The following is a 24,251-nucleotide window of genomic DNA, read 5'->3' on the forward strand; positions in this document are numbered from 1 at the left end:
CCTAAGAAGCATACCTGCGAAAAGACCGGAGTATGCCGACGGATATGCAGCCAGATAAAGAGGCATCAAATCACAATTACGCTCTCACATCCGACGCAATCCCAGAACCACCTCTGAGAACTATTCCAGAGAAACTTCATGCTAAAGACATGATGGTTGGCGATTTGCTGGCGGCTACAGATAATTTAGAGAGTCTCAGCATATCTCCCAGAAAAATATCAAAGGAGTTAGCTGATCATAGCGAGGAACCTGCAGTTGTGACTTCCAAAGTAGCGGAGGACTTGAAAGAGATTCAGAACTGTAACAACGATCACGCGAACGAGGTGCTGATTTCTACTCACTCAAAAACCGGTATGAAGATCGCTCGAGGCATTGCCTCTGGCCCACTTCGCCCGGCACTGAAGAGTGGCGCCTCCAAGTCACCCAAGCTGGTAAAATCAGTGATCATCAACCCTGAAGCCACAATATTCCCAACCAGGTACACCCCGCTTGAGAATGTACCACATCATGAATACACCACGGCTGAAAAGCGCCATAAAAGGTCCAGTTACAACAGAAGCTCACGTCTCTACAAGTCATCAACATGGGCTAGCCCTGATGGCTATGAGAAAATCAACACTAGTCATTTTAGAACGAATTGGGCAATGTATTGCCGTATGCACCGGGTTATGGACCGCTTAGAAGCGAAGAGTTCGAGTATGTCTAAAACAGCAAGGGAGGATTCTATACAGTCTGCTGTAGAACATGGTTTCAAACCAAGAAGGCAAAAGCACAAGGGTACATGCAAGAGCAACAGTAGCACGGCAAAGCAACCTCTTTCTGGGTTTTACTATTCGGGTCCTCCGATAAATGCGCCAAGAGGAATACCCAAAACGACAAAGTCGGAGAGTGTGGAGGGGGAGCTACAAGAGGGGGAGAGTTTGGAAGATATATAAAGTGAGCGATAGAGAACAGAGCTGACTTACCTCCGAACTCATGAATGAGAAAGAGGCAAGAGAAAGAGGCAGTGATGTAGAAGGTTATGTAAGCTTCTTTCTTTGTGGCATGGTTGTAGGACGTGAAGCGCGCTTTACATGGCCAAGTGTACACTTTTCCCTATATCTCAATCATTCAATGTCGCACTCCTGACATCACATACAGAAGCATTGTGGCTCCATTGGTCAGGGGTCATGTTATTTGTTCCTCTTGAATTTAAAACTCAGCTATATACTGTCTCTTGACTACACCTCTCCAGATCTGCTTCCAGTGACATTCCTATTTCTCAACACTCTATCCAATTAACAACAGCAAAAAGGCCAAGCTACCGTCAAAGTTAACAGGCGCTTACCAAAGATGCACTATGCTGAACGCCCAATCCGCCAACTACCCCGATATTCGCGTGGTGTTCATGACATCATGCCCAACTACGGCTGGAACCTCCAGCCTATCGGCAATCCAGATAGAGAAAGATCTACGCTACGCACCGCGACTCTGAGGAGTCCTCAGGGATATGAAAGACAGTTCCGTATGCTCACAGACAGAAATATGGATTACTGGGAGGGTGGCGGACAGTGGAGCAGATATTTGACACCATATATGGGGCGGAATGGTTGGGGATGGGGACCGCGGTAGACGAATGGGCATTGTTAAGGAGTAGACGAACATGTAATGGGTAGAGGGTAAGAAATGGTGATAGTATATTTGTTGCTTGTTCTCATTAGTGAGTAGTTATGAAGCTTATGTTCATTATTTTTGGTAGGCAATAAACACATGAGAAAGGATCGAAACCTGTGTTCTTATCGATCAGTCTTGAAAAGAATCTCAGTAACGTCTTGATCTACTTCTTTAATTTAGTGTAAATACAAAGAGAAATATCACCGAAAATGCCAACTTATAATCGATCCATTGTTTCTGAGCTCCTTATTCTAGAGTGAGGTAATCTACTCACGGCCATTCACTCTCCCAAGTACGTAGAATGTCCATCCGCCAGTAATCAGCAATCATTGAAACAGAAATCTTTCGACCACTACCTTACAGAAATTATGTGGTCATTAGGACGTGAATATCAAATCTATGCATAGAATTGACACAAGTATCTGAAAGCCATAAGTACCCGTCCACACGGGCTGTTCAACTGCCTTGTAGGCATTCTTCATTCATATCGAACCTACAATTTACGACAGGCCGCTGTTGCTTCGTTAGCATGCATTGCAGATGTGAATATTGAAGGTATCTCAGCAAACGTAGAGCTATATACAAAAATACAGTCTTCTCTCAAATCCGTACACTCGCGTGTTGCACATACGTTAGCCACTTTCCCACTATTCTTCTACAGCGTTACTAGACCTCTTGATACAAGCTATAATACATGCTTACTATAATCTAGGTGGTTATTTCTGGAGCACCCAAAGCAGTTTTAGATTGCTCATTTCATCCATCTGCATAACCGATGGTGCTGACGCTGTGTGTAGTAGGTTTCAACTCTACGCCAAGCATCTGCCTTCCATGCGGCTCTGCACTCGCTGCAACCTGCTATGTCTCGCTTGTGCAACATCTCGGAACTGTTGTTTGCGATGAGAGTTGTGCTAAGAAAGCCCATGTCTTGCTTTCCCATAGGCTCAGCATCCCTGGAAGCCCGCTAGTTGGGCACATTCACGAGTGTCATGGCGAAGATCCATACCCAGCTGGCATATGAACAGGCTTAGTTACTCGCGTTATACCGAGTGGAGGAGTCAGTACGAAAGCAAAGCATTATCTCTACAACAATTAAGAGGAATGTGTCTTTGCGATGGATTACATGGACTCAGAGCGAGTGAGCGTTGAGGGAAATCTACTTACTCCTCTTCTCGCTAGTAATCAACATCGGAAATCCCAGGGTTGTCATAACTGGGTACAAGAAAATCAACGCAACGTACGTCACCGACAGTGTGCTCCTCTCGTGCGAGCCGCTTAGAGGAGAATGGTAGTATAAACGACGCCTAATAAGTAACTAGGCGACTCTAAAGGCACTTTAAACAACCATATTTAGATTGAGCACTAGCGTTTCAATTAGATTCGGCATGTACGATGTACGAGAAGCCGTTGAGGCTGGTGTCGATTTGGAGATTCCAGGTCCAGACCCGTAGAGAGACAAGTAAGGACAAATAGGTGTTCTTTCCAACTACATCCAACTACCAATGAAACATCACACCGAAGCCCCTTATCAAAGATAATATAAAATACATTATACTTTTCCTGTAGCAAGCAGTTGTATAGAGATTGCATAATAACTACCGCAGCTTTCAGGGGCTGCATGAACCTCAACTTCCATAGCATTCGTAGAAAAATTGCGCGAGTCAAGGATGAGCGGTATCATTGGGCCAAGACAAAAAGTCATTTGTTTTGCCGCTTGGTAGCGATTGGCATATTTACATGCCTTGAGGTGCATAGTACTACATGTTGACCATTCACCCTAGTTGTGGGGAAGACACAATCAAAACCGTTGCCATCCTAATCCTGGCTAGGAACTGCATCATTCGGCTCCATCATAATCAAACGCCATCCATGCTATAACTTTACATCTTACTCGATAATTCAATGTCCTATTCCACCGGCAACCCAATTCATGAATTCAGGGTCGTTCGGGTTTGGAAAGAGTCCTCTATCCTGCTGTTGTTCTCCCTGTGGTTGCTGCTGTGGTACTGGTATGCCTTGGTTGAGCTGTTGCTGCTGTTCTTGTTGACGTCTTCGCTCTTCTTCCTGTCTCCGCTGTCTTTGTGTGCGGTAGTATACGAGGAAGGCCAAAGCTCCACTCAAAGCCAGGATGATGAGTGATTCAAGGATATCCGAATCAATGTCATCGCCGTGATAACCATCTCCATAGAAATCGTCACCCGCGTCGTCATAGTCGTCGGGCTCATATCCGTCCCATCCAGCAAGTTCGGCTTCGAGGAAAGCATTTAGCCACTCAGAAAGAGTCCAATCTTTCTTAACAACTAGTACTTGGTTAGTACAAGAAGCGTCGTGCTACGGTCTACAAGCGTGGCTTACCTGGTTCATCCTGGATAGACTTGATGTTACCGTTTGTGAAGGTATTCCACCAACTCCGGATTCTCAATTTGTACAGAGCTAATAGCACAGGCAGATAAGCCTCACGTGGATTTGTTTCCAATGCCATGTCGTAGTGCCTCTTTGCCAAATGGAAGTCCTGGTCAATGCCAATGCCATTCTCGTGCATCCAGCCAAGGTTCCACATTGCCTGCGCGCTTTTCATGGTCTCTGCCGCTGCTTGGTAACACGCTGCTGCTTTCTCTTGATCGGGTGCCGTTCCCAAACCTAGCATATAGTAGTCTCCCATTTTGACCATGGAATCGACATTTTTCTGCTCGGCAGAGCGAGTCCAGTAAACCAAGGCCAAAAAGGCATCGCTTGCTAGCGTAGCTTTCTGTTTCACAAAGGGGAGGAATGAGTTTAATGTAAATCGCGGCTTGGCTTGGTCGAGCAAGTAGGCCACGTTGGCTTGTCCGACCTCGAAACCTTGTTCAGCTGCCAGCATGTAGTTGACAAGGGCTGTTTCTAGATCGCCATTGGCGTATGCTTCATTGGCTTCCGGGAAAGAAGTCGTCACAACCTCAGCCTTCTCTGCGACGAGCTTGTAATACGCAGCTGCCACGGGACAGGACTTGTCACGGCCGACACCGCTGTGTGTCATCTCAGCCAAGTAATAAAATGCTTCCAGATGTCCGTGTCTGGCTGCGAGCTCAAAGTACTTGATGGCGATTAAGACGTCGCCTTGGTCCAAAAATAGGGCGCCGAGCCTGACTTGGGCGACGGCCAGGTCCTGGTCGGCTGCAGCACCAAAGAGCTCTGCAGCCTTGACTGGGTCTTGTGGCACGCCAAGTCCTTTCAGATACATGATGCCCATGGAGTACTGTGACAATGCGTCTCCCAGCTCCATGCCGCGCCTAAACCACGTCTTTGCAATGTCGAAACTCTGGGCCATTCCTTCACCACGCAAGAACATGCGACCAAGGTATCCGGCGGCTTTAGCGGCGAGCTTCTCGGTGGTGGGTGAGACATTGGCGTTTACTTTTCCACTGGGAGTCCAATACATGCGGGCAAGCTCCAAAAATCGCTTCTTAGCCGCTGGAAGGTCGCGCTTCAGAGTTCGTGCACCGTCGTAGTTCAATTTGGCGAGATTGAAAGTAGCTCGTGCGTCGCCTTTGCGAGCTTGGAGGTCCATGTATTCGAACACGTCGTCGAGCGAAGAGAAGGCGTCGGATTGGACGCTGGCCACTTTGGCATTGGACCCGGAACTACTTGCACTTGCGCCCTCGCCGTAAACACCGCCTTCATCGTCAGCAATGTTGTACGACTCTCTTGGCATGGAGTGCCCGCCGGGAGGACCCGACCGCATGTATGCGATGGCCTTCTTGGCCGCCTGTTTGTAAAAGTACACGGCTTCCTCGCAGTTGCGCGGGGTCGATATGCCAGCCGAGTGCCTGTATGCGACGGCCATTTCTGACCGCACGTCTCCGCCTTCGGCGGCCAGCGTGTAGTACAGCAGCGCCTTGGACTGGTCCTGCTTGACGGCGGCGCCAATGCCAGTCGCATACATGAAGCCAACCATGTGTTGTGCCGAGGCGTTCCCGTTCAATGTGGCGAGCTCGCGGTATCTTCGAAAGGCTTCCGAGTAGTTGCGGGGGTGAGTGTAGTTGCCGAAGAAGTTCATTTCGGCGAGCAGGAACAGGGCGTCGGGGTGCTTCTGGGCGGCGGCCTCTTCCAGCAGCGTGACGGCCTGCGACAGCGACTCTCCCAGCTTCGTGGGCTGCGGGTTCGTGGTCAAGAGCTCCTGCTGGGGGGGTCCGTTCATGAACAGGAGGAAGAAGACTTCTTTGGCGTAGTATGCGCTTGCGCCCAGGATGCCCGACTTCTTGTCAAAGTTCCACCATGGCGCCGTTGCCGGCTTGATGTTGCGAAGGAGTGCCATGGCCTCGTCGAAGGCCAAGCCAGCCTGGTGCGTGTTGACGCCGTCATCGTCGTCGCCCCATGCCGACTTCCAGGCCTCTTTGCTCTGTGCGGGCGAGCCCAGCGGCTTCTGGTGGACATGGTCAGCTTCGTGGTCGAGGTGCGACCGAGCGTGGACGGCGAGGAATATCGCAAGAAGAACTACGGGACTAGGCGTCAGTCAGCGGCTCCGTGGGCGGGCTGCACGAGTGCGTACCAAAGAGAAGCGGCACGAGCCGCTGCAATGGGGGCCTCATTGTGGATAAGGGTCGGAGAGCAAAGTACAAGTAGTGACAGCAGCGAGACTCATGGCGTCATGTCGACAGGCGGAAAGGCAGGGTGCGACCACGGGACGCAGTCGTCGTCGTCGGCGTCTTGTTTGGAGAGGCCAGCTTTCCACTATCCACGCTCCGATGGCTGCGCTGGCCAATGAGCGTTGACGTCACCTGTGTCGCATGTCCCTGTCCATGCGCGGCAGCCTCGTCGTCGCCCTCCGCCTGCCCACGCGCTCGCTCGTTTCTTGTCCATGGCCTTTTCCCTCGTCCCACGCCAGCCTCGTCTTCAGCGCCTCGTCTTCAGCGCCTCGTCTTGCATCGCCCTACGGCCTGCTCTTTTCGCGGACGAAAGCCCGCGGCCAACGGCCATGCAATTCCCGCATTTGTCATCCGTCGACGCACTACGGCCCCCTGCGCCTATCACTATGATCCCGCCCTTTGACGCGTCCGACTACGCTGTATAACATCTCCCTGCCTTTTCATCTAGACATATCCCCCTTGATGCATGAGAATCCGCTTGCTGGACCGACACCATGGCCTTCTCCAACCACCCAACGGACCAAGACCCTCTGCTGCCACCATCCCCGTCCCGGGCCTCACCCGAACGAGATGACCAAGATGAGGAACCAGACATCTCCATGTCCCGCGGAGCTTGCATTGTCGCATCGGTCGGTCTGCTCATCTTCCTGCAAGGTATGCCTGGCTGTTTCTCTTCATACGTACCTTCTGAGCCATCCTGGCCACAAGTGCCCTCATGCAATGGCTCTGATATTCATGGCCGTTATCTATCCATGGCCATGCGCCAGATACCAGTCACGTGAATCTCGAATACGCGGCCTAACCATGTACTCCAGGCACAAACATTTCCATCCTTACTACAACGCAATCGTCAATTGCTGCGGATCTAGACGCTTTCGAAAATGCCAGCTGGTTCACTTCGTCGTACCTCATCGCCATGTCTTCTCTGGCCCCCCTGATGGGCAGGCTGTGCCAGGTCTTTAGCCCGCGGTTATGCATGTTCTTCTCTACAATGGCCATATCTATTGGATCCATCGTGACATGCACTTCCATGTCATTTGAGCATTTTATCCTGGGTCGTGTCATTACTGGAGCTGGTGGTGGAGGCATCTTCATCGTCGCTAGCATCATGGCCATCCAGATGACCAGTCCCAAGCGGCGGGGTCTGTACATGGGCCTTGCGAATACAGCAATGACCGTGGGCGTCTCGCTTGGTGCCGTCATTGCTGGGGCACTGGAGCCTAGAATTGGATGGGTAAGCTTTCGTCCATCATTTCTCCCAAATTAGCACAGTGTCATGAGCCCGGCTGACATGCGAAGAAACCGCTTTTTGGTATTCAAGTGCCCCTAAGCTTCATTGCAGGTCTGTGCCTACTATTGTCCATCCCGGCAAGCCACAATTCCAACAGCATCAAGTATACCAACCTCTCCATCCGCGATAAGCTTGCCCGCATCGACTACACCGGGGCTTTGCTGTTGACTGCCACCATCGTCCTCTTCCTCCTTGGTCTGTCTGGCCCAAAAGTTCTCCCGACGCCTATCATCTTATCGGCCGTGGCTCTCCCGCTGTTTGTGCTCAACGAAGCCTATGTGGCCAGCGACCCCGTCATTCCAGTCTCTGTGCTACGCTCTCGTGGAACTCTGCTGACCTGTCTTGCAACGACTGGCTTCATGATGTCTCGGTGGAGTATCCTCTTTTACACTCCCGTGTACTCGCTTGCCATCCGAGGCTGGGCGCCTGCCGTTGCCGGATCCATACTTATCCCAACAAATGCGGGGTTTGCGTGTGGTGGGCTGCTTGCAGGAGTCTTCCACATCAAACGAACTGGAAGCTTCTACCTCCATACCCTTATCTCCATGGCACTATTTCCTATAACCATGGTTGTCCTCGCCTTCATATCAACTCCTACTAGCCCCTGGACTCTGTACGTGGTTGTGGTCTTTTCCAACGGTCTCGCCACTGGAGCAGCTATGAACTATGCGCTTGTCCATCTGCTTCATGTCACACTGCCAGAGGTGCATCCGATTGTCATATCTCTCCTTGCGACGTTTCGCGGCTTTTCGGGTTCATTTGGCTCGGCGATTGGTGGCGGATACTTTGTTCGTGTCTTGCACAAAGCTTTGGACGAAGGGTTCGCGCAATCTGGCTTAAAGAACCGCGGCGAGCTCACAAGAAGGCTATTGGGAAGTCCAGCGCTAGTAAGCAAACTGGATGGTAAAGATAAAGCAGTTGCTGTTGGTGCGTATGCACATGCTATAAAAGCATTGTTCATATGTGCTGTAGGTCTGTCTCTCCTGGCAGTGTTCGTGCAGGCAGGCACTGGCTGGAAGGCGCCGGAACAATCTGAGCAAAGAGAGGAGGAGGCTGAAGTCGAGGGCAACGTACCCACTGGAGCTTGAGTAGTATACGCGTCTTTCTCATATTGGAACCACTACTGTTTAGATCTGGATAGCTAGCATATTCATTATCTTTAAATACAGAACCATTCCTGCTTATGCGTTTTCATATCTTGGAAGCAAAGTAGTGTCTGGTACATCTTTCGGCTAGCATTCGGCTAGACTCAATTCCATCACAGCATTACACCCTCGAGCCAAAGCTACTATCATATATGCCTGCATATTGAGCATATAACAGCGCCACTTATCCCCCTTCACCGTGTTCTCACACCTTCTTCTGGGTGATGTGTCATGTGATGCAGTTGCCCGTGATACGTGAAAATGCACATCTCACCGTCACTGCGTCATTTCGATAGCTTTCACCTGCATCGCCCGGGATTTGCCGGCCTGGCCTCGATTGTTTGCTTTCCTTGGCATGGCGGCTGCCCGTAGACAACCTCTCACTGTTTGCCTCCACCTCTCTTTCCCCACCTCACATCTTTTCGACAACAACGTGCGAGGTCCAACGAACCATCGCTAGACGGTTGCCATCTCGTTGACTATCTGCAACGCATCCTGCAGTTGCACAGTGTAAGTCCATCTCACATTCATAGCGCATAGCCTTGTGCTATTTACTTCAAGCATTTGATCTCCATCTGGTGTGATTCACGTCACTGTTACCTCTTGCCGCAGACACACAGCTGACGTACTTCAGGCAGACTTGATTCATTGCTCTCTGATCAATTCGGCATCATGGCTCGTGTTTCTATTGTCTCGGGCATGGCTTCCAATCCCTATCCTAAACCGAAGGAACATGTCCCGCGCTGGACCCACTGCGAGCTGTGCGACCGCCAGCTGCCCACCAAGGACTGGCACACTCATAAGAACTCCAAGAAGCACCGCCAAGCTGAAGCCAAAGAGCGTGAGCAGCTCGAGATGGCAGGTAGCTCAACCACCTTTGGTGGCGAGGGTATGGACTCCAACACCAACAACGAATCTGCCAACGTCAACGACTTCGGTTTTGGTGATACCTTTGGTATTGATACCACTGCTGGCGATGGTGGATGGAGTACTGGCGACGGCTTTGCTACGACCAAGTCCAATGGCTACAAGAACGGCGGTGGAGGTGACCAGCGTTCCTGCTACGGCTGCGGTCAGACTGGTCATCAGAAGCGCGACTGTCCTCAGGGCTCCACTGGTCAAGCTTGTTACAACTGCGGCGAGTCTGGGTATTGAACTCCGATACCTACTAGAAATCCTATACTGATATTTATTTAGTCATGTCAAGGCCGATTGTCCCCACCCTCGAAAGCCTATGGCCGGCGGCGGTGGAGGGAGTGATCGTCTATGCTTCAACTGTAACCAGCCTGGGTATGTGTTGTCTTGCTTCTCATGGGCTGAGCATCAATTCTATGTCTTACACATGAAGCACTCAGACGTCTTTGGCGTTCGCTGACCTTTGTCTAGCCACAACAAGTCTGATTGCCCCGAGCCTCGCGCCGGTGGAGGCGGCGGCGGCGGACGTACCTGTCATAATTGCGGAGAGGAGGGCCACATGTCCCGCGACTGCGACAAGCCCCGCGTTATGAAGTGTCGTAACTGTGATGAAGAGGGCCACACTTCTCGTGAGTGTCCCAAGCCCCGTGACTGGAGCCGAGTCAAGTGCCGCAACTGCAACCAGTATGGCCACGGCGAGAAGCGCTGCCCCGAGCTCCCGGCTGAGACCACTGGTGGTGACTGGGCCGACGCTGGTGGTTCAGCTGCTGCATCTGCTGCGGCTGGTGGATGGGCCGACTCTGCAACTGAGACGAGCGGAAACTGGGCAGACGACACTACTGCTGCTGCAGGCAACAATGATTGGGGCGATGCAGCTGCTTCCTCGGGCTGGTAAACAGCACCAGTGGCTTCGTGCGCTTGTTCGCGATGATATTTCAGCTTCGCCAACATACGCGGTTCTTCGAGATGTGTCGTACTCAGCACGGCAGTGGTGGATTGGGGGTGTATTCGAGGCCCAGTGGAGCTCACCACGGGCGGTCAGGTCAAGGTAGAAGCGGTGAGAGTATCCGTGGATGTGTACAATCCCTCGAAGCATAGCACGGTCATGTAGAGCTAGGTAGTCAAGACGTATGACACCCGCTCCAGGGATGTACTTATGGATTCAAGATGCACACGTCTTATGCACGGATGACTGTCTTTGTAGCCAGATGGCAATGGGTATATGGAAGTTGTGACCGAGAGATTGATGGCAAAGTGTTGATTACACTAATGTACAACAGGTGTCTGAGAGGGACGCGTCAAGAGACAAGAGTGTGGCAGTAGGTGAGAAGAAACGATTCAATGAAGGACATGATCTAATGCATCTAGGTAAAATTGACTTTTGCACGCCTGCCTTACGCAAGACCCAGCCGCAGACTAACGGCTCGTCGATGAGCCTCCAACTCTTCGACACGGGCAAGCTCCATGACCGAAGGACCGACATTCTCGAGACCCTCCCTGGTAAGATGGGAGCTTGTAATGTGCTTGACGTACGAAGCAAGATTGACACCCGAGTACTGTTTGGCATAACCATATGTTGCTGTTTCAGGCGCGGTTAGTAACTTGTCTGTGTATGAGAGCCCGAGTCAACGAAGAGGAAAGGAACAAAAGGAACAACTTACGCAGAGAGTGATTAACGCCAGCAGAGTAGTCACCGACACTTTCTGGAGTCCACTGGCCGATGAATACACTTCCGGCATTTTCAACCATTTCGGCCACTTGTTCGGCATTGTCAACTTGCAGGATGAGGTGCTCAGGTGCGTATTGGTTGCTTAGCTGCATGGCTTCTTCCATGGTAGCTACTGCGAGCGTGAACGAGTGCTCAATGGCACCACGGACAATGTCTACACGTGGTAGAGCCATGGCCTGCTTGTGCAACTCGTCTTCAATGGCGATGAGCTGGGCTTCGTTGAGACCGACGGCGATCAGAATGACTTGCGAGTCGACGCCGTGCTCGGCCTGGCTGAGAAGGTCAGAGGCAACAAAAGCAGGGTTGGCAGATGCATCGGCAACGACGAGGACCTCGCTTGGCCCCGCAGGCATGTCGATGCTGACGCCAGCGTTTGTGTCGTTTGAAACGTGCATCTTTGCGGCCGTGACAAACTGGTTGCCAGGGCCTAGAATCTTGTCTACCTTGGTTACGCTCTCTGTGCCGTAAGCCATGGCCGCGACGGCTTGCGCCCCGCCAGCGAGAACAATGGACTCTGCGCCCACCTTGTGAGCAACGTATACGACTTCAGGAGTCACTTTTCCGTTGGACCTGGGCGGTGTGGCGAGCACAATCTTCTTGCAGCCAGCTACCATGGCGGGTACACCCAGCATGAGTGCCGTAGAGGGAAGCACGGCCGTACCGCCTGGCACGTACAACCCTACTCTCTCAATGGGGCGCGCAAACCGCGAGCATACGATTCCAGGCATCGTCTCCACCCTGAGAGGCTTATCCTCTTTTTGTGCAGCATGGAACTTTCTGATGTTTTCAAAAGACACATCAATGGCTTTTGCAGTCTCGGGGGCTAGCTGCATGAGCTCTGGAGGGAAGGGCGCCTTGAGAACTGGCGAAGTCAATGATGTTGCCTTTTCAAACTTGTGCGTGTACTCTAGCAATGCAGCATCGCCACGCGTCCGAACAGCTTCGATAATGGGCTTGCAAATGGCCAGGATCTTATCAGTTGATCTCTGAGATGGTCGCTGTAGCGCAGCGGCAATGGTCTCTGGAGTTTCGTTTGCGGTAACGTAGCGTCGCATGGCGATGCGACCGTCCTTTGTACCGGCTGGGTCGTCGTGGCTCTTGGGTATCGAGGCAGCCTCCTTGACCATTTCCTTGGTGCTCGAAGAAGCATTGGTAGTACCATTAGTCGCTGCTGCTTGCGCGGCAAACGCTGGCTTTGCATCACCCTGCCGCCTCTTGACCTTGATACTTTTGGCATCCAGGTTACGCTCGACGTCTTCTAACGACACTCCAGCAGCGATGCACCTGGTCATGACGAAATAGAAGAGATCGGCAGCCTCGAAGGCGATTTCTTCCTTGGTCTTGGCATCGCAGAGCTCGGTAGCTTCCTCGAGAATCTTTGCTCTCAGTAGCTGTGGGTCATTGAATAGGCGGGCGGTGTAGGAGCCTTCTGGGGCTGTTTCCTTGCGACTTTGGAGTGTCTTCTGTAACTTGGACAGGCCGCTGTAGTCGCCAAAGCACGTGGGAGTCGCAAGGTGGCAGAATCCGCGACCCTTTTGCCGGACGACAAACTGCAAGCAGTCGCTGTCGCAATCTAGCGATAATGAAACAAGCTCTTGGACATCGCCACTGCTCTCGCCCTTGTACCACAAACCCCGCTTTCGACTTTGGTATACGCCCCGCCCTGTCCTCAGACTCTCTGTCACGCTCTCCTCGCTGCTGTATACAAGCCCGAGGGCAACGTGGCGCTCGTCGGTTACGAGTGTCGTGAAGAGGCCGTCGGGGCGGTCGCTGGTTGCGTTGGCCATGAGCAGCTTGGCGACGCTCAGTGCGCCGGACTGTTTCGCCGGGTCGACGGTGAGTTTATCGGCAGGAATGATGGGGATTGCAGGCAGTTTGGCGAGCCTCAGCGCGCTCTCCATGTCCGGGTTCGCGAAGGAGACGAAGGCAGTGGTCTTGGTGTCTTTGAGTGCTGCATGGACCTGGTCAATGTCGTCGACGTGGTGCAGGTAGACACTGGTGTGCACGGTGGAGGCGCCCTCGGCCATGTCGGCTGGCGCATTGCCTGGCAGACATAGCACTGTCCTGTCCGGGTCGATGTTCAGAGTGGCAAGCTGGTCGAGTTGTTGGCGGGTGACGAAGACCTTTGCGGCGCCAGCATCAAGGAGCGAGACGACGTCGTCAATGGAGGCGAGGGAGGCGACATGGAGGTAGTTGGCGACGCGGCCGACCGACTGCTTGAGGTGGGCGAGGGCGTCATCGACGTTGTCACGGGTGGCTCGAACGAAGACATTGCCGACAAACGAGAGGGCTTGGTGGTTGTGGGCGAGGGCGAGGGCGGGCAGGTCAACGGCAGCAACCAGGGCGGGCGCCATCATGTGCGACTGTGTGTTTTGCGATTGGTAGTGGGATGCGCACAATTCGCGGCGGCACAGAGTTTGCGATGCTGATACGCCGTCCGACTAGGCCATGGCATGAGTCGGAGGGCTGGAAAAAGTCTAGACGCCAGCCAAAAGAACTGCTGCGGGGTCGCCATCGCCATGACGACCCCTCCCCCACCCTCCGCCTGTGCCTGCGCCTATTCCCACTCCCACTCCCACTCCCAAGCCTCTTCCTTGGCCGAGAGCAGCCACGCGCGGGCGCTTGACCGTCCACAGCTCCTTTCTTTTGGTCCTTTTTCTTTTCTTTTGCACGCTGCTTACGGGTTGAGCATGAGGCACAGCATTCCGCGCGCTCTCGCAGTACTTACCTCGGCCATCCCTCAGCCATGACAGAGACAAACCCGACTCGTCCACCCACCACACCCGACGAGATGCCTGTTGATATTAATGCGCCTGGCGCGTCAGCCCGTGGAAGATCGGACATGCCGCAACCACCAGCACATTGGCCTGGGTAGCTGCCGCCAAGACTGGCCCGTTCGTACAGCTACAACAATGCCCCTCCTGCAACAGCCCTAGACCTGGTTGCTCCGCCATCCAAGACGTCCGGCCCTTCCGCAAGATAACCGTCATGCTCTTGCCCACACAGTTAAATACCGCCTGTATCCGCCTGGGACAGTGAAGCGAACCTGATCTCAACTTTAGCCCCTTCACGCCGTCACCACCACTAGCTATCCGCAGCCATGTCCTACTCTCCACCAGCTTCTGCCAAGCCATTTACGCTCCACGTCTCGGACCACGACCTGTCTGAGTGGAGGCAGCTCCTCCAGCTGTCCAAGCTTGCCCCCGAAACATGGGAGGGGCACCAGCAAGACCGCCGCTTTGGCGTTACCCACAAATGGCTCTCCGAGACAAAGGACTACTGGCTCAACAAGTACGATTGGCGTGCAGCTGAAGCACACATCAACTCTTTCTCCAACTACAGGATGCAGATTGAAACCGTTGACGTGCATTTCGTTGCTCTGTTCTCGGAGAAGAAGGATGCCATCCCCATCATCCTCATGCATGGCTGGCCTGGGAGTTTTATCGAGTTTCTGCCAATGCTCAAGTTGGTGAAAGATAAGTATTCGGCAAAAGACCTGCCTTACCACTTGGTCGTGCCATCGCTGCCGGGATACACTCTCAGTACTCTGCAATCCACAAAGGACAAGTGGACGATGAAGGACACTGGCCGTGTCATGAACCAGCTGATGCTGAACCTGGGCTTCAGCAAGTATATCTCACAGGGAGGAGACGTGGGTAGTTTTATCACGCAAATCCTGGCTGCAAACTATGATGAGTGCGTGGCATTGCACAGTAAGTTGAATTCCGCGCGCTAGCCTAGTACTTGGTGCGATACTCACGTGTCTAGTGAACTTGGCGTCCCGTACTTCGGAACCAGACGCGAACACCGTCATGACCCAAGTAGAGCAAGAGGCGGTTCAACGTTCTAAGACGTGGTACAAGTATGGTACCGCTTACGCTCAGGAACATGGCACGAGGCCGAGTACCATTGGCAACGTCCTAAGCTCGAACCCACTCGCCCTCTTGGCATGGTACGTGTGGCCAAGCTGTCGTGGTGTCGCGTTGCTGTATGCATGCTCACGTTGTGCAGGATCGGCGAGAAGCTGTTGGAGTGGACAGATGAGGATCCTTCGCTCGACGACATCCTGACGAATATTTCGCTGTACTGGTTTACCAGTTGCTTCCCTACTACTCTTTACCCGTACCGCGCATTGTTTGGCGAAGATAGCATGGATCTTGGACCGACCAACAAGCCGTTCGGGTACTCCTTCTTCCCCTACGAGCTGAGGCCGGGCGTCAAGAGCATCTTGGAAAAGGAGACCAACCTTGTCGCCTACAAGGCCCATGAGCGGGGCGGGCACTTTGCGGCCTTGGAGCAGCCACAGGCGCTCTTGGAGGATGTCGAGGAGTTTGCCCAACAGGTCTGGAAGGTATGAAGTGGTCAATAGTGCCAGTGACAGGGGCGCAGCAATGACGGGCGGACATAGGGATCCAAGGCCGCCTCGGCCGCAGCATCGAGGCTATAATAGCTGGACAGCATGCCCACACCTGTTTTGGCCAAGGTGCATAGTGGGAATACGTGGCCCCTGTACTTAGGCATCCCAATGGCCCAAGATGGCTCCCTCTCGCTCACACACAGACACGCAGTAGTGGTCCTGTCGCTCCGGTGTTCTAGTCGACCACCACGTGCCCAGCGTATAAATAAAGAGATTTTTTAGCCAGTGACGGCACACACAGACACCGGGTGCTGCATCTGCCCGTGTGCGACGCAGCGCGTGCAACAAACGTGTTGCATGCGCGTCCTTTTTCATTGGACTGCCCATGGCCGCTTGCAGTGGCGGGTTTCGTGCGCAACTCGGCTAGCCTGCCTCGACTCATGACGCAACCTGCATCTTCCCCACCTCTTACTCCTCCTCTCCTACTCCCTTCTGGCCACCACACTAACCAAAGCCACACGCCCCATCTCGTCTGCACCAAGTGCCGGGCCGCTCTACCTGCTCCTGGCATGTCCCCAGTAATACCCCGCTCCCATGTTGCTCTCCGCAATGCTCGTCGGGAGCATCCACCTACAGTACGCTGTCTTCTCTGGGGGGCACACGAGCAGCGCGCGTCTTCGGCGCTGGCAGCAAGGCGACGGCCTGCAAACCTCGCCACTCGCCTGGCCCTTCTTGGGCGCTTCCTCCACCTAGCGCCGCCGTTGGCCATGCGGTCGGTAGATTTTGACATCGGTTTATTATGTCCGCCACGGTGCTACAAGTAGCTCTCCCATACTCGCCCGGCCCCTGCATCCATCCACGGCGATCGCTACCCAGTCCAGACAGTGGCTTCGCTTTTATCCCTTCCGACCAACCCAGGGCAGAGCGCTAACAATGTTCCGTCACCCGAGATGTAGGTCCGGGACAACGATAAAAGCCAAGGTTGAGTCCCAGGTTTTTCCAGCAGAGCCCAGAGCAGTCGTCCTTCACTATCAATTTCTCAATCACTCTCGACATGAGGCTCCAGAAACCGCTAAGTGCCATGCTGCTTGGCACATGCCCCGTTCTTGCATATCCACAATGCCCGTCCAATGGCACAGCGCCTGCCGACTTCAGCGCAAACTGCGCCGACCTCGCCTCCAAACTCGTTATTGATGGGGGTGTTGTTCATGCTGTAGAGCTCATCACGGCCGACACAAACTTCAGTGCCCCCATTTACAACCAGACGTGCGCCGATGGGTCTCAATTCCAAGTCATGTCCGTCGACATGTGCCGCGTTGCCGTCTACGTCTCAACCTCTGAGCGATCAGGCTTCAACATGGAGGCATGGCTACCATCCAACTATACTGGCCGGTTCCTTGCCACTGGCAACGGCGGTCTGAATGGATGTATGGATTTCTCCAAATTGGGATACGCGTCCAACTTGGGCTTTGCTGCTATAGCCACCAACAATGGGCACAATGGAACAAATGGTGACCCCTTTTATAAAAACCCGGACGTCGTCGAAGACTTTGCATACCGAGCGTAAGCTTCAATCCCCCTCCCCCCAGCCCGCGGACCGGAGCTAATGACTACAGTCTGCGTAACGGTGCCAAGGTCGGAAAGCAAATTACCCAAACCTTTTACGGCAAGCCACAGGACAAGTCTTACTACCTTGGATGTTCAACAGGTGGTCGCCAAGGCTTCAAAATGGCCCAGGATTTCCCGGGTGAATGGGACGGCATCCTTGCCGGAGCCCCTGCAATTGCTTTCGACAATCTTACGTCGTGGTCTGGTTCTTTCTATACCATTACTGGCCCGCCCGACGCTCCAACCTTTGTCACCTCAGCACAATGGGCTCAAGTCGAAGCTGACGTCATGAAGCAATGCGACACAATTGACCATTACAAAGACGGTATCATCGAGAACCCCTTGCTTTGCAAGTACGATCCCTCGGGCCTTGCGTGCAGTCCAGGCAGCAACTCTACTACCTGTTTGACACCCGACCAATTTGCTACCGTCAAAACCACCTTCTTGCCGCTCCGAAACGACCAAGGCGACCTGGTTTATCCGGCCCTACAGCCAGGTGCTCAGGCGGTTGCCGCCTTTATCATTTTCACAGGAAGACCCTTTCCCTACACCACTGACTGGTTCCGCTATGCCCTCTACAATGACCCAACCTGGGACCCTGCAACCCTAGGCTCCAAAGACTACGACAGGGCCGCACAGCTCAACCCCTTTAACATCCAGACATTCAATGGCGATCTGAGTGGTGTGAAGAACAACGGTACCAAAATCCTGCACTGGCACGGCGGCGCCGATCCTGTCATCTCGAGTGAAAACAGCGCTCGGTACTATGAACATGTGCGTAAAACCATGCAACTAGCACCCGAAGAACTGGACGAGTTCTACCGCTACTTCATCGTCAGCGGAACCAGCCACTGCGCAGGAGGAGTTGGTGCGCATGCCATTGGACAGGACGAGGGCGAAATCAATGGCTATGACCCCAAGCACAACGTCCTCATGGCTTTGGTGGATTGGGTAGAGAATGGTAACGCGCCTGAGACTATTATCGGTACTAAATTTGTCAACGACACACAAGCTCTTGGTGTTGAGTTTGAACGCGCGCACTGCAAGTTTCCCAAGAGCAACCAATACAAAGGCGAGGGCGACCCTACTCTTCCAGAGAGCTGGGAGTGCGTCGAGAAGGAGATGGTGGTGCCGCAGTAAGGCCTTTTCTTGCATACGGAGAGATTGTATATATATACAGTAAATATTGCAGACATACCCTTTTCAACCATAGGGTTTACTGTCTGCTGTTCATGGTACATTATTCCTCAAAATCTTATTACACGTTCCACTCTCAACCGTATCATGCTCTCGTTAGCCAACTTGTGCATTCCAACAGGTGGCGAACAAAAAAAGGACCAAAGGTCAAAAGATGATGATGCCTATCGGCAGTACTCCGACAGGCCAGTTTTCCAAGACATTCGCACTCCTTGCTGACAATTGAGTTAGTGCTTCACCTGCCCCTCAGTAGAGCTAAACCGTGCAACAGATTCCAGGGTGCATGTTGTTATCAGCATCTTCTTCCTCTTCTTGCATGTAGTCAGTATTGCTGCTATTTCTAAATCAAGACAACAGTCCACTTCCGTCTCAGAGCTGCCGCCGCTCTCGGCATCTTCTGGGATGTTTGGACATTTGATCCATCTACCATGCGGCTGTTTTTACTCGGGACTGGATCAATCATTCTATGATATCAAGAGGTCAGTAGAAAGCAGAGCCATAAAGAGGAGCTACATGCTGAATCTAAGTCTTCTGAATAGACTGGCGAGAGGGCTTGCTGACTGTTTCACCCCTGAAGCAGCCAGGGAAGCTATCCAAGCTTGCAAAATGTCCAAGTCGCATGTTTCGACGACGTCGAAGAAGCACAACGCTAGCATGCCTCGGACCGCTCAGCCGCACTACGTCATCCCGCTGCACCACACGGTTGGGTTGTGAAGACCTTGGCGTAAGCAGAGCAGACCAGTGCTGGAGCCCCTCAGGTTTTGCAGCATGGGCCAGGGGCAACTCCCCTTGACAGCACAGTGCAGCATAATCATTGGTGCAAGTGGTATCGGCAAGAACCTGGACATCCGCCTTGCTAACATGCATGGACGAACTGCACGAGAAGGCTGGGGTGTGGGCGTGGATGAAAAGGAAGTGCGTCCCTATGAGGAGGAACATGGAGATGCAACGACAGAACACGATTGCATGTACAACCAATCGGCAAAAGAGAAGGAGAAGGTTCCTTTGCTCCGGTCTACAGTAGGACGTTGTTGAAGCCGAGTGCCATTCACTGAGTTAGTACTTATCAAGCGAAGACGGCAACATCGGCCTAGAACAGCGCCACCGGCTTCCTGACTCGCCAGGGTTGCATGCGAGTAACGGGTGATTCGTGCGAAGAAGAGCAATGCTGTCAGCATATAGTGTAACGTATGTGGCAAGCGAGCGCCGCAGGCAAGCGAGCGCCGCACCCCACTAAATCTGCGCACCTCTCCTATCTCAACAAACAATGTCTTAACGTAGCGCTACTCTTTTACCTTTAAATAAAGTAGATACTTAGCTTACTATTTCTTTTATTAATCTCTATTAAATATAAAGTAATTATTGCGCTACTGCTATCTATAACGTGTCTAAACGAACAATCTACCGCTAACGCGCTAGTATACCTACCTAACGTAATTGCTAGCCTAACTTAAAGAAGCTTACTAAGCTAGAAGAGGAGGTAATAGTTAATTATATACTTAATCTTAATTCACGTGGATTTGCGCCTACGTATACTGCTATGCGCGATATAGCTAATAAGCTGCTAGCTGCGCGCGGCGCTAGCTAGGTTAGGTAGAAGTAGCTAGCTAATTTTATTAAGCGTATAGACAGTCTTATAACGCGTTTTAATTAAGTGTATAATAGGCAGAGAGCTCTATGTAAAGATCTAGTCCTAATTAAGAGCTAGTTTAAGCTTGTAGAGTAGACAAAGGCTAAGTATAGCATCTATAATAAGGACGTCTATAACTTTAATAAAGCTAGCTTTATAATAGGCAAGATTGTAACTTAGCTAGTTGTAATAGCGTTAGAGAGGAGAGGCTAACTAAAGGCAGTTAAGCTAGGCAATTGTGGGTAGGTGACGCTAATCGCAGCGATTAACGCAGCTAGCTAGGCAGTTCTACTATTCCTTATCTTTGCTAGCAAATATCACCTATCTGCCTAGTACGAGGAAGCAGAGATCCTACGTGACTAGGCAATTGCAGTTAGCAATAATAGCTAGACAAACAATAAGCTAGGTGTTGCTTAGCTAAAGCACTTTAATGCTTACACAAAGACTCGCGTTATTAGCACACGTCGCCTACTTGTTCTTAACAGCTATAAGAGCTACTAGTCTCTTAAGTTTTAAGAGCTTTATAAAGAGAATAATATTTACATACTCTATATACCGCCACATTTCTCTTACCTACTTTAACCTCTTAACGTTAGCTGCTTCTTGCCGTTAAAGCGCGCGTATAGCTATAAGGTAGAGAGCCTAATACGCAACTACATTAACTACATTACTAAGCTTAAGTTCCTACTAGCGTTTAAGGCAGCCTTTAATTAATCCTTTACACTAGCTAATATCCGCTTAGCCTTTTAAAGTGCAGGCTTTATTGCTCTTTAGCTAGACGCTGTTCTATTAAAGCTAGACATAAAGCTGCGCACGCCTACTCCTCTAGTAGCTGCTGTCGCAGAGGCTCTCTAGCAGGCTTGTACCCTAAGTAACCTACGCAAGTGTTACTTGTAACAAGAAGGATTCTCTCCTTGACGCGGGATGACGAGGTTGAGGGCCAACCACGCCCACGTCAGAAGGTAATGGCTATCGCGGGGCTTAGAGTCACGTGATGTGCCATCCCGCCAAGGCTGGCCATCTGGGATGGCAGCGCACCAAGGGATGGCAGCGCCATCCCCAACCTCCCGCTAGGATGGGATGGATGGGATAGCAGGACCTGAAGCAATGAGTATAAGAATAGGTTAGATTTCATTATTACACTCGTTGTGGTCAACTTAGAATAGTTTATCCCTTACCTAGATTAATACTAGTTATTCTATCTTAGTATAGAATTAATTGTTTACTCTTTAGTTAAATCCTATAACTCTTTTCTACACAACACTCGCCAAACAATCTTATAAACTACCGCTTAGTCTGCTCGCCCTAACCTAGATCAAGACTAGAGAAGTATAGCCGACCCTCGTGTAACACTTTAACCACTACTAAGTTTCTGTGGAAGGATTAACTAATAGTACGCCTAATTAAGATTTAACATGTCTTATAATTACTCTTAATCACAGGCTAGTACCAGTAAACTAGTTAAAGGTCCTAGACTAGTGCTAAACCTAGCAATTAATAATAAGATGCTAACTCTAAGTAACGACAAGGACAATAAAAACGCGCGAAACTTACAAGAGTTGCGGAATTTTAGGCAACAGGCCACAATCTATGCGTAGCAAATAGCTAGCATATAAGACATAATTAATTAGCTTTTAAGTTAGCTAATAGCCACCGTAAATAAGAAAAAGCCCGTTATAAAGCCCAAGATAGCGGCACCTAAGAAGTTTAATAGAACCCACACTAAACTATAGACATTCCTTACTAACATCCACCTATACTGCGAGTATAACAGAGTACTAATAGACTAGAATAAGATCCTTATAACAAGTACCTATATAAAAGGCAGGGCAGCTAAGTAGATAGAACCCTATGTTAAGGACTTCCTAAAAGACGTAGACAACCTAGAAACTAAAAGCAAAAAGTAAGGAATATTTAGAAACTAGGACAACTTTAAGAAGGAAATAGGATAAATCTTTAGAGAAATAGACAAAAAGAACTAAGCAGAGAAGGCAATTACTTACTTAAATTAGACTAAGTTAGTCTTAGCATACATAGCAGAGTTTAAACAGCTATAAGCAAGAATTAATTAAGATAATGCTGCGCTGCGAACTGTGTTTAAGAGTAGTCTAAAGGAAAATATTAAAGACAGTCTTATACACTATAAGAAGCTAGAAACACTTTGCGCTCTAATAGAGCTAGCTACGCGAATTAACTATAGGCTATAAGAATAATACAAGCAAAAGAAGCGCTTATTCTAGCCTACTCTAGCTAATACAAGGAAGCTACACTATAGTAAAGATAAAGATAGCAACACTATTATAATAGGCAAGGTGCATAAAAATAAGAACTAGAACACCTAAAAGAAGGGCTAGGATAGTCTTTCTAAGGAAGAACGCTAGAAGCGTTACGATAACAAAGCATGTCTTTAATATAGCAAATAAGAACATTTTGCTAGAGAATATATAAATAAAGTTAAGCAAGGCTAGGTTAAGATTAGGATAATTAGGTGCGGAACACCTTACCTACAGGAAATAGAACCTAATAATACGCTAAGCGACATAGAATTATACAAGGAAGCATAATAAGAGTTAGATAAGGCTTTTAAGATAGTACAAAAAGCTATAGAACTAAAGGACTTTAAGTAGGACAACCTACTACCTATAGATTATAGGGTTAAAAGGGTAGAAGTACAACGCTGCCTAAGAAACTAACTATGCTAAATGTGCGAAGATGCTACATACTAGGCTAATAATTGCGCTTTTAAAGACTAAATTATTATTATAAGACTAAACTTTAAAGAGATTAGATATTAAGCGGTTTACGAGCAACCTAGCTTTAGAGACCCTAAAGCAGAAGTTAAGGAAGAGAGTACTCGCACATTTAAAGAACAAATAAAGCAACATAAACACTGATATTAGGTTAAATATAAGGTATAGTGCGACTATTACCAAAGGAAATAAGAAGAGACTAGGGACAATAAGGATAAATGCTGCTATTGATACTTATAGTATAATAAGTGCTAAGTAGCTAGATGCTACGTATATATATAAGAAAAACAGCAAGCACATTAGGAACTATGCTAGTTCTAGTGTAAGGATAAATGCAACTACTATAAGAAGCAATAATAGAATGCTAGGAAGGTAGACGACTTCTACTATAGCACAATAATAGTGTAAGAATATATAATAAGGAACTATTGCATGCATCGCTAAAAGACGCTAAGAGTAATAACAACTTAGATGCAAGCTATGTTGGCAGCGACAGCGGGACTAGTTCCCTATAAGTATATGCATTAGTCCTTTTGCTATAACTATGCATGCTAAGCACATTATAATGCTAAAGTAGACTATAGGTACTTCCTAAAGAGGAAAGGAAAGTAGTTAAAAAACTAGGAGGCTGCTAGGGACAAGGTTACGCTAGTAAAGGTAGTCCTAAAAAGACCTAAGTTAGAGTTAAGAGCGTAGGGACGCAGGATCTTAGACTCTAAGCGATGCTCCTAGTAAACAGACATCAAGTGACAGCGACTATAGATAGTGGTGCCGCACGAACAATAATCTCACCTAAGGTGGTAGAGATGCACAGCATACCCTATTAGACTAAGAAGGTGCTAATGCGAGCGGTATTAGCCAATAATAGCCTAATTGCGTATAGGAATAGCATAATAAGACTAGAGACTAAGCTAGTGCTAATAGATTTAGCAGAGACGGAAAGCCAAGAAACAATTAATATTATAGATCTTAGAGAAGAAGATATATTAATAGGCTACAACTAGTTGTTAAAGCATAATCTAGCTATTAATTAGTAGAAATAAATAATACTTAGAAGAGAACCTATGTATAAGGTTACTAAAGTATAAAAAGAGATAAACCTAATTATCCAGAGCTCACCTAAGGACGGGAGGATAGGTACGATCTTACCTTATAAGATTGCGAGAATCTATAAGAAGAACCCTTAGAGAGTAGGAGTTATATAGTTAAAATAGGTCGCGACTACAAAGGAAGGACTAGTACTATAGTTAGTAATACTAACAGAATATAACACAAACAAGTTTAGAGAACTATTTAAGGAAAACAAAGCAATAGACCTAGTAGGATATTAGGACTAGAATTATAAGATTGT

General features: G+C 50.0%; 6 protein-coding genes across 6 annotated transcripts; 4 read left to right on the forward strand and 2 right to left on the reverse strand.

Moving 5' to 3' along the window:
* Window positions 1-32: 32 nt before the first annotated feature.
* On the forward strand, window positions 33-1,611 carry SETTUDRAFT_17973 (uncharacterized protein; the record flags this gene model as incomplete). Its single annotated transcript, XM_008021837.1, has 2 exons — window positions 33-696; window positions 1,295-1,611. The coding sequence occupies 2 exons, from the start codon at window positions 33-35 to the stop codon at window positions 1,609-1,611; spliced, it is 981 nt and encodes a 326-aa protein (XP_008020028.1).
* Window positions 1,612-3,352: 1,741 nt separating this feature from the next.
* On the reverse strand, window positions 3,353-6,331 carry SETTUDRAFT_162046 (uncharacterized protein). The gene is made up of 3 exons (XM_008022377.1): window positions 6,182-6,331; window positions 4,009-6,126; window positions 3,353-3,953 (listed from the first exon to the last, which is right to left on the reverse strand). The coding sequence occupies exons 1-3, from the start codon at window positions 6,219-6,221 to the stop codon at window positions 3,553-3,555; spliced, it is 2,559 nt and encodes an 852-aa protein (XP_008020568.1). The 5' UTR covers window positions 6,222-6,331; the 3' UTR covers window positions 3,353-3,552.
* Window positions 6,332-7,181: 850 nt separating this feature from the next.
* On the forward strand, window positions 7,182-8,728 carry SETTUDRAFT_162047 (uncharacterized protein). Its single transcript, XM_008022378.1, has 2 exons — window positions 7,182-7,512; window positions 7,578-8,728. The coding sequence occupies exons 1-2, from the start codon at window positions 7,270-7,272 to the stop codon at window positions 8,655-8,657; spliced, it is 1,323 nt and encodes a 440-aa protein (XP_008020569.1). The 5' UTR covers window positions 7,182-7,269; the 3' UTR covers window positions 8,658-8,728.
* Window positions 8,729-10,920: 2,192 nt separating this feature from the next.
* Window positions 10,921-13,768, reverse strand: SETTUDRAFT_162048 (uncharacterized protein). The gene is made up of 2 exons (XM_008022379.1): window positions 11,291-13,768; window positions 10,921-11,208 (listed from the first exon to the last, which is right to left on the reverse strand). The coding sequence occupies exons 1-2, from the start codon at window positions 13,713-13,715 to the stop codon at window positions 11,024-11,026; spliced, it is 2,610 nt and encodes an 869-aa protein (XP_008020570.1). The 5' UTR covers window positions 13,716-13,768; the 3' UTR covers window positions 10,921-11,023.
* Window positions 13,769-14,021: 253 nt separating this feature from the next.
* SETTUDRAFT_162049 (uncharacterized protein) lies at window positions 14,022-16,007 on the forward strand. Its single transcript, XM_008022380.1, has 3 exons — window positions 14,022-15,071; window positions 15,127-15,310; window positions 15,370-16,007. The coding sequence occupies exons 1-3, from the start codon at window positions 14,459-14,461 to the stop codon at window positions 15,713-15,715; spliced, it is 1,143 nt and encodes a 380-aa protein (XP_008020571.1). The 5' UTR covers window positions 14,022-14,458; the 3' UTR covers window positions 15,716-16,007.
* A 264-nt stretch (window positions 16,008-16,271) lies between these two features.
* Window positions 16,272-18,463, forward strand: SETTUDRAFT_40423 (uncharacterized protein; the record flags this gene model as incomplete). Its single annotated transcript, XM_008022075.1, has 2 exons — window positions 16,272-17,278; window positions 17,332-18,463. The coding sequence occupies exons 1-2, from the start codon at window positions 16,770-16,772 to the stop codon at window positions 18,461-18,463; spliced, it is 1,641 nt and encodes a 546-aa protein (XP_008020266.1). The 5' UTR covers window positions 16,272-16,769.
* Between the last annotated feature and the right edge of the window lie 5,788 nt (window positions 18,464-24,251).

Source organism: Exserohilum turcica (genome assembly GCF_000359705.1).
Source record: "Exserohilum turcica Et28A unplaced genomic scaffold SETTUscaffold_1, whole genome shotgun sequence".
NCBI lineage: Eukaryota > Fungi > Ascomycota > Dothideomycetes > Pleosporales > Pleosporaceae > Exserohilum > Exserohilum turcicum.

Excerpts from the sequence above, each read along its gene's own strand:
- SETTUDRAFT_162049 (XM_008022380.1), top strand. The coding sequence starts at position 14,459 with ATGTCCTACTCTCCACCAGCTTCTGCCAAGCCATTTACGCTCCACGTC. Across the intron at positions 15,072-15,126 it reads TGAGTGCGTGGCATTGCACA|TGAACTTGGCGTCCCGTACT; the intron begins GTAAGTTGAATT and ends TCACGTGTCTAG. Across the intron at positions 15,311-15,369 it reads CCACTCGCCCTCTTGGCATG|GATCGGCGAGAAGCTGTTGG; the intron begins GTACGTGTGGCC and ends CACGTTGTGCAG.
- SETTUDRAFT_162047 (XM_008022378.1), top strand. The coding sequence starts at position 7,270 with ATGGCCATATCTATTGGATCCATCGTGACATGCACTTCCATGTCATTT. Across the intron at positions 7,513-7,577 it reads TGGAGCCTAGAATTGGATGG|AAACCGCTTTTTGGTATTCA; the intron begins GTAAGCTTTCGT and ends TGACATGCGAAG.
- SETTUDRAFT_162046 (XM_008022377.1), bottom strand. The coding sequence starts at position 6,221 with ATGAGGCCCCCATTGCAGCGGCTCGTGCCGCTTCTCTTTG. Across the intron at positions 6,127-6,181 it reads GCTCGTGCCGCTTCTCTTTG|TTCTTCTTGCGATATTCCTC; the intron begins GTACGCACTCGT and ends CTAGTCCCGTAG. Across the intron at positions 3,954-4,008 it reads GTCTATCCAGGATGAACCAG|TTGTTAAGAAAGATTGGACT; the intron begins GTAAGCCACGCT and ends ACCAAGTACTAG.
- SETTUDRAFT_162048 (XM_008022379.1), bottom strand. The coding sequence starts at position 13,715 with ATGATGGCGCCCGCCCTGGTTGCTGCCGTTGACCTGCCCGCCCTCGCC. Across the intron at positions 11,209-11,290 it reads TGGCGTTAATCACTCTCTGC|CAACATATGGTTATGCCAAA; the intron begins GTAAGTTGTTCC and ends CGCCTGAAACAG.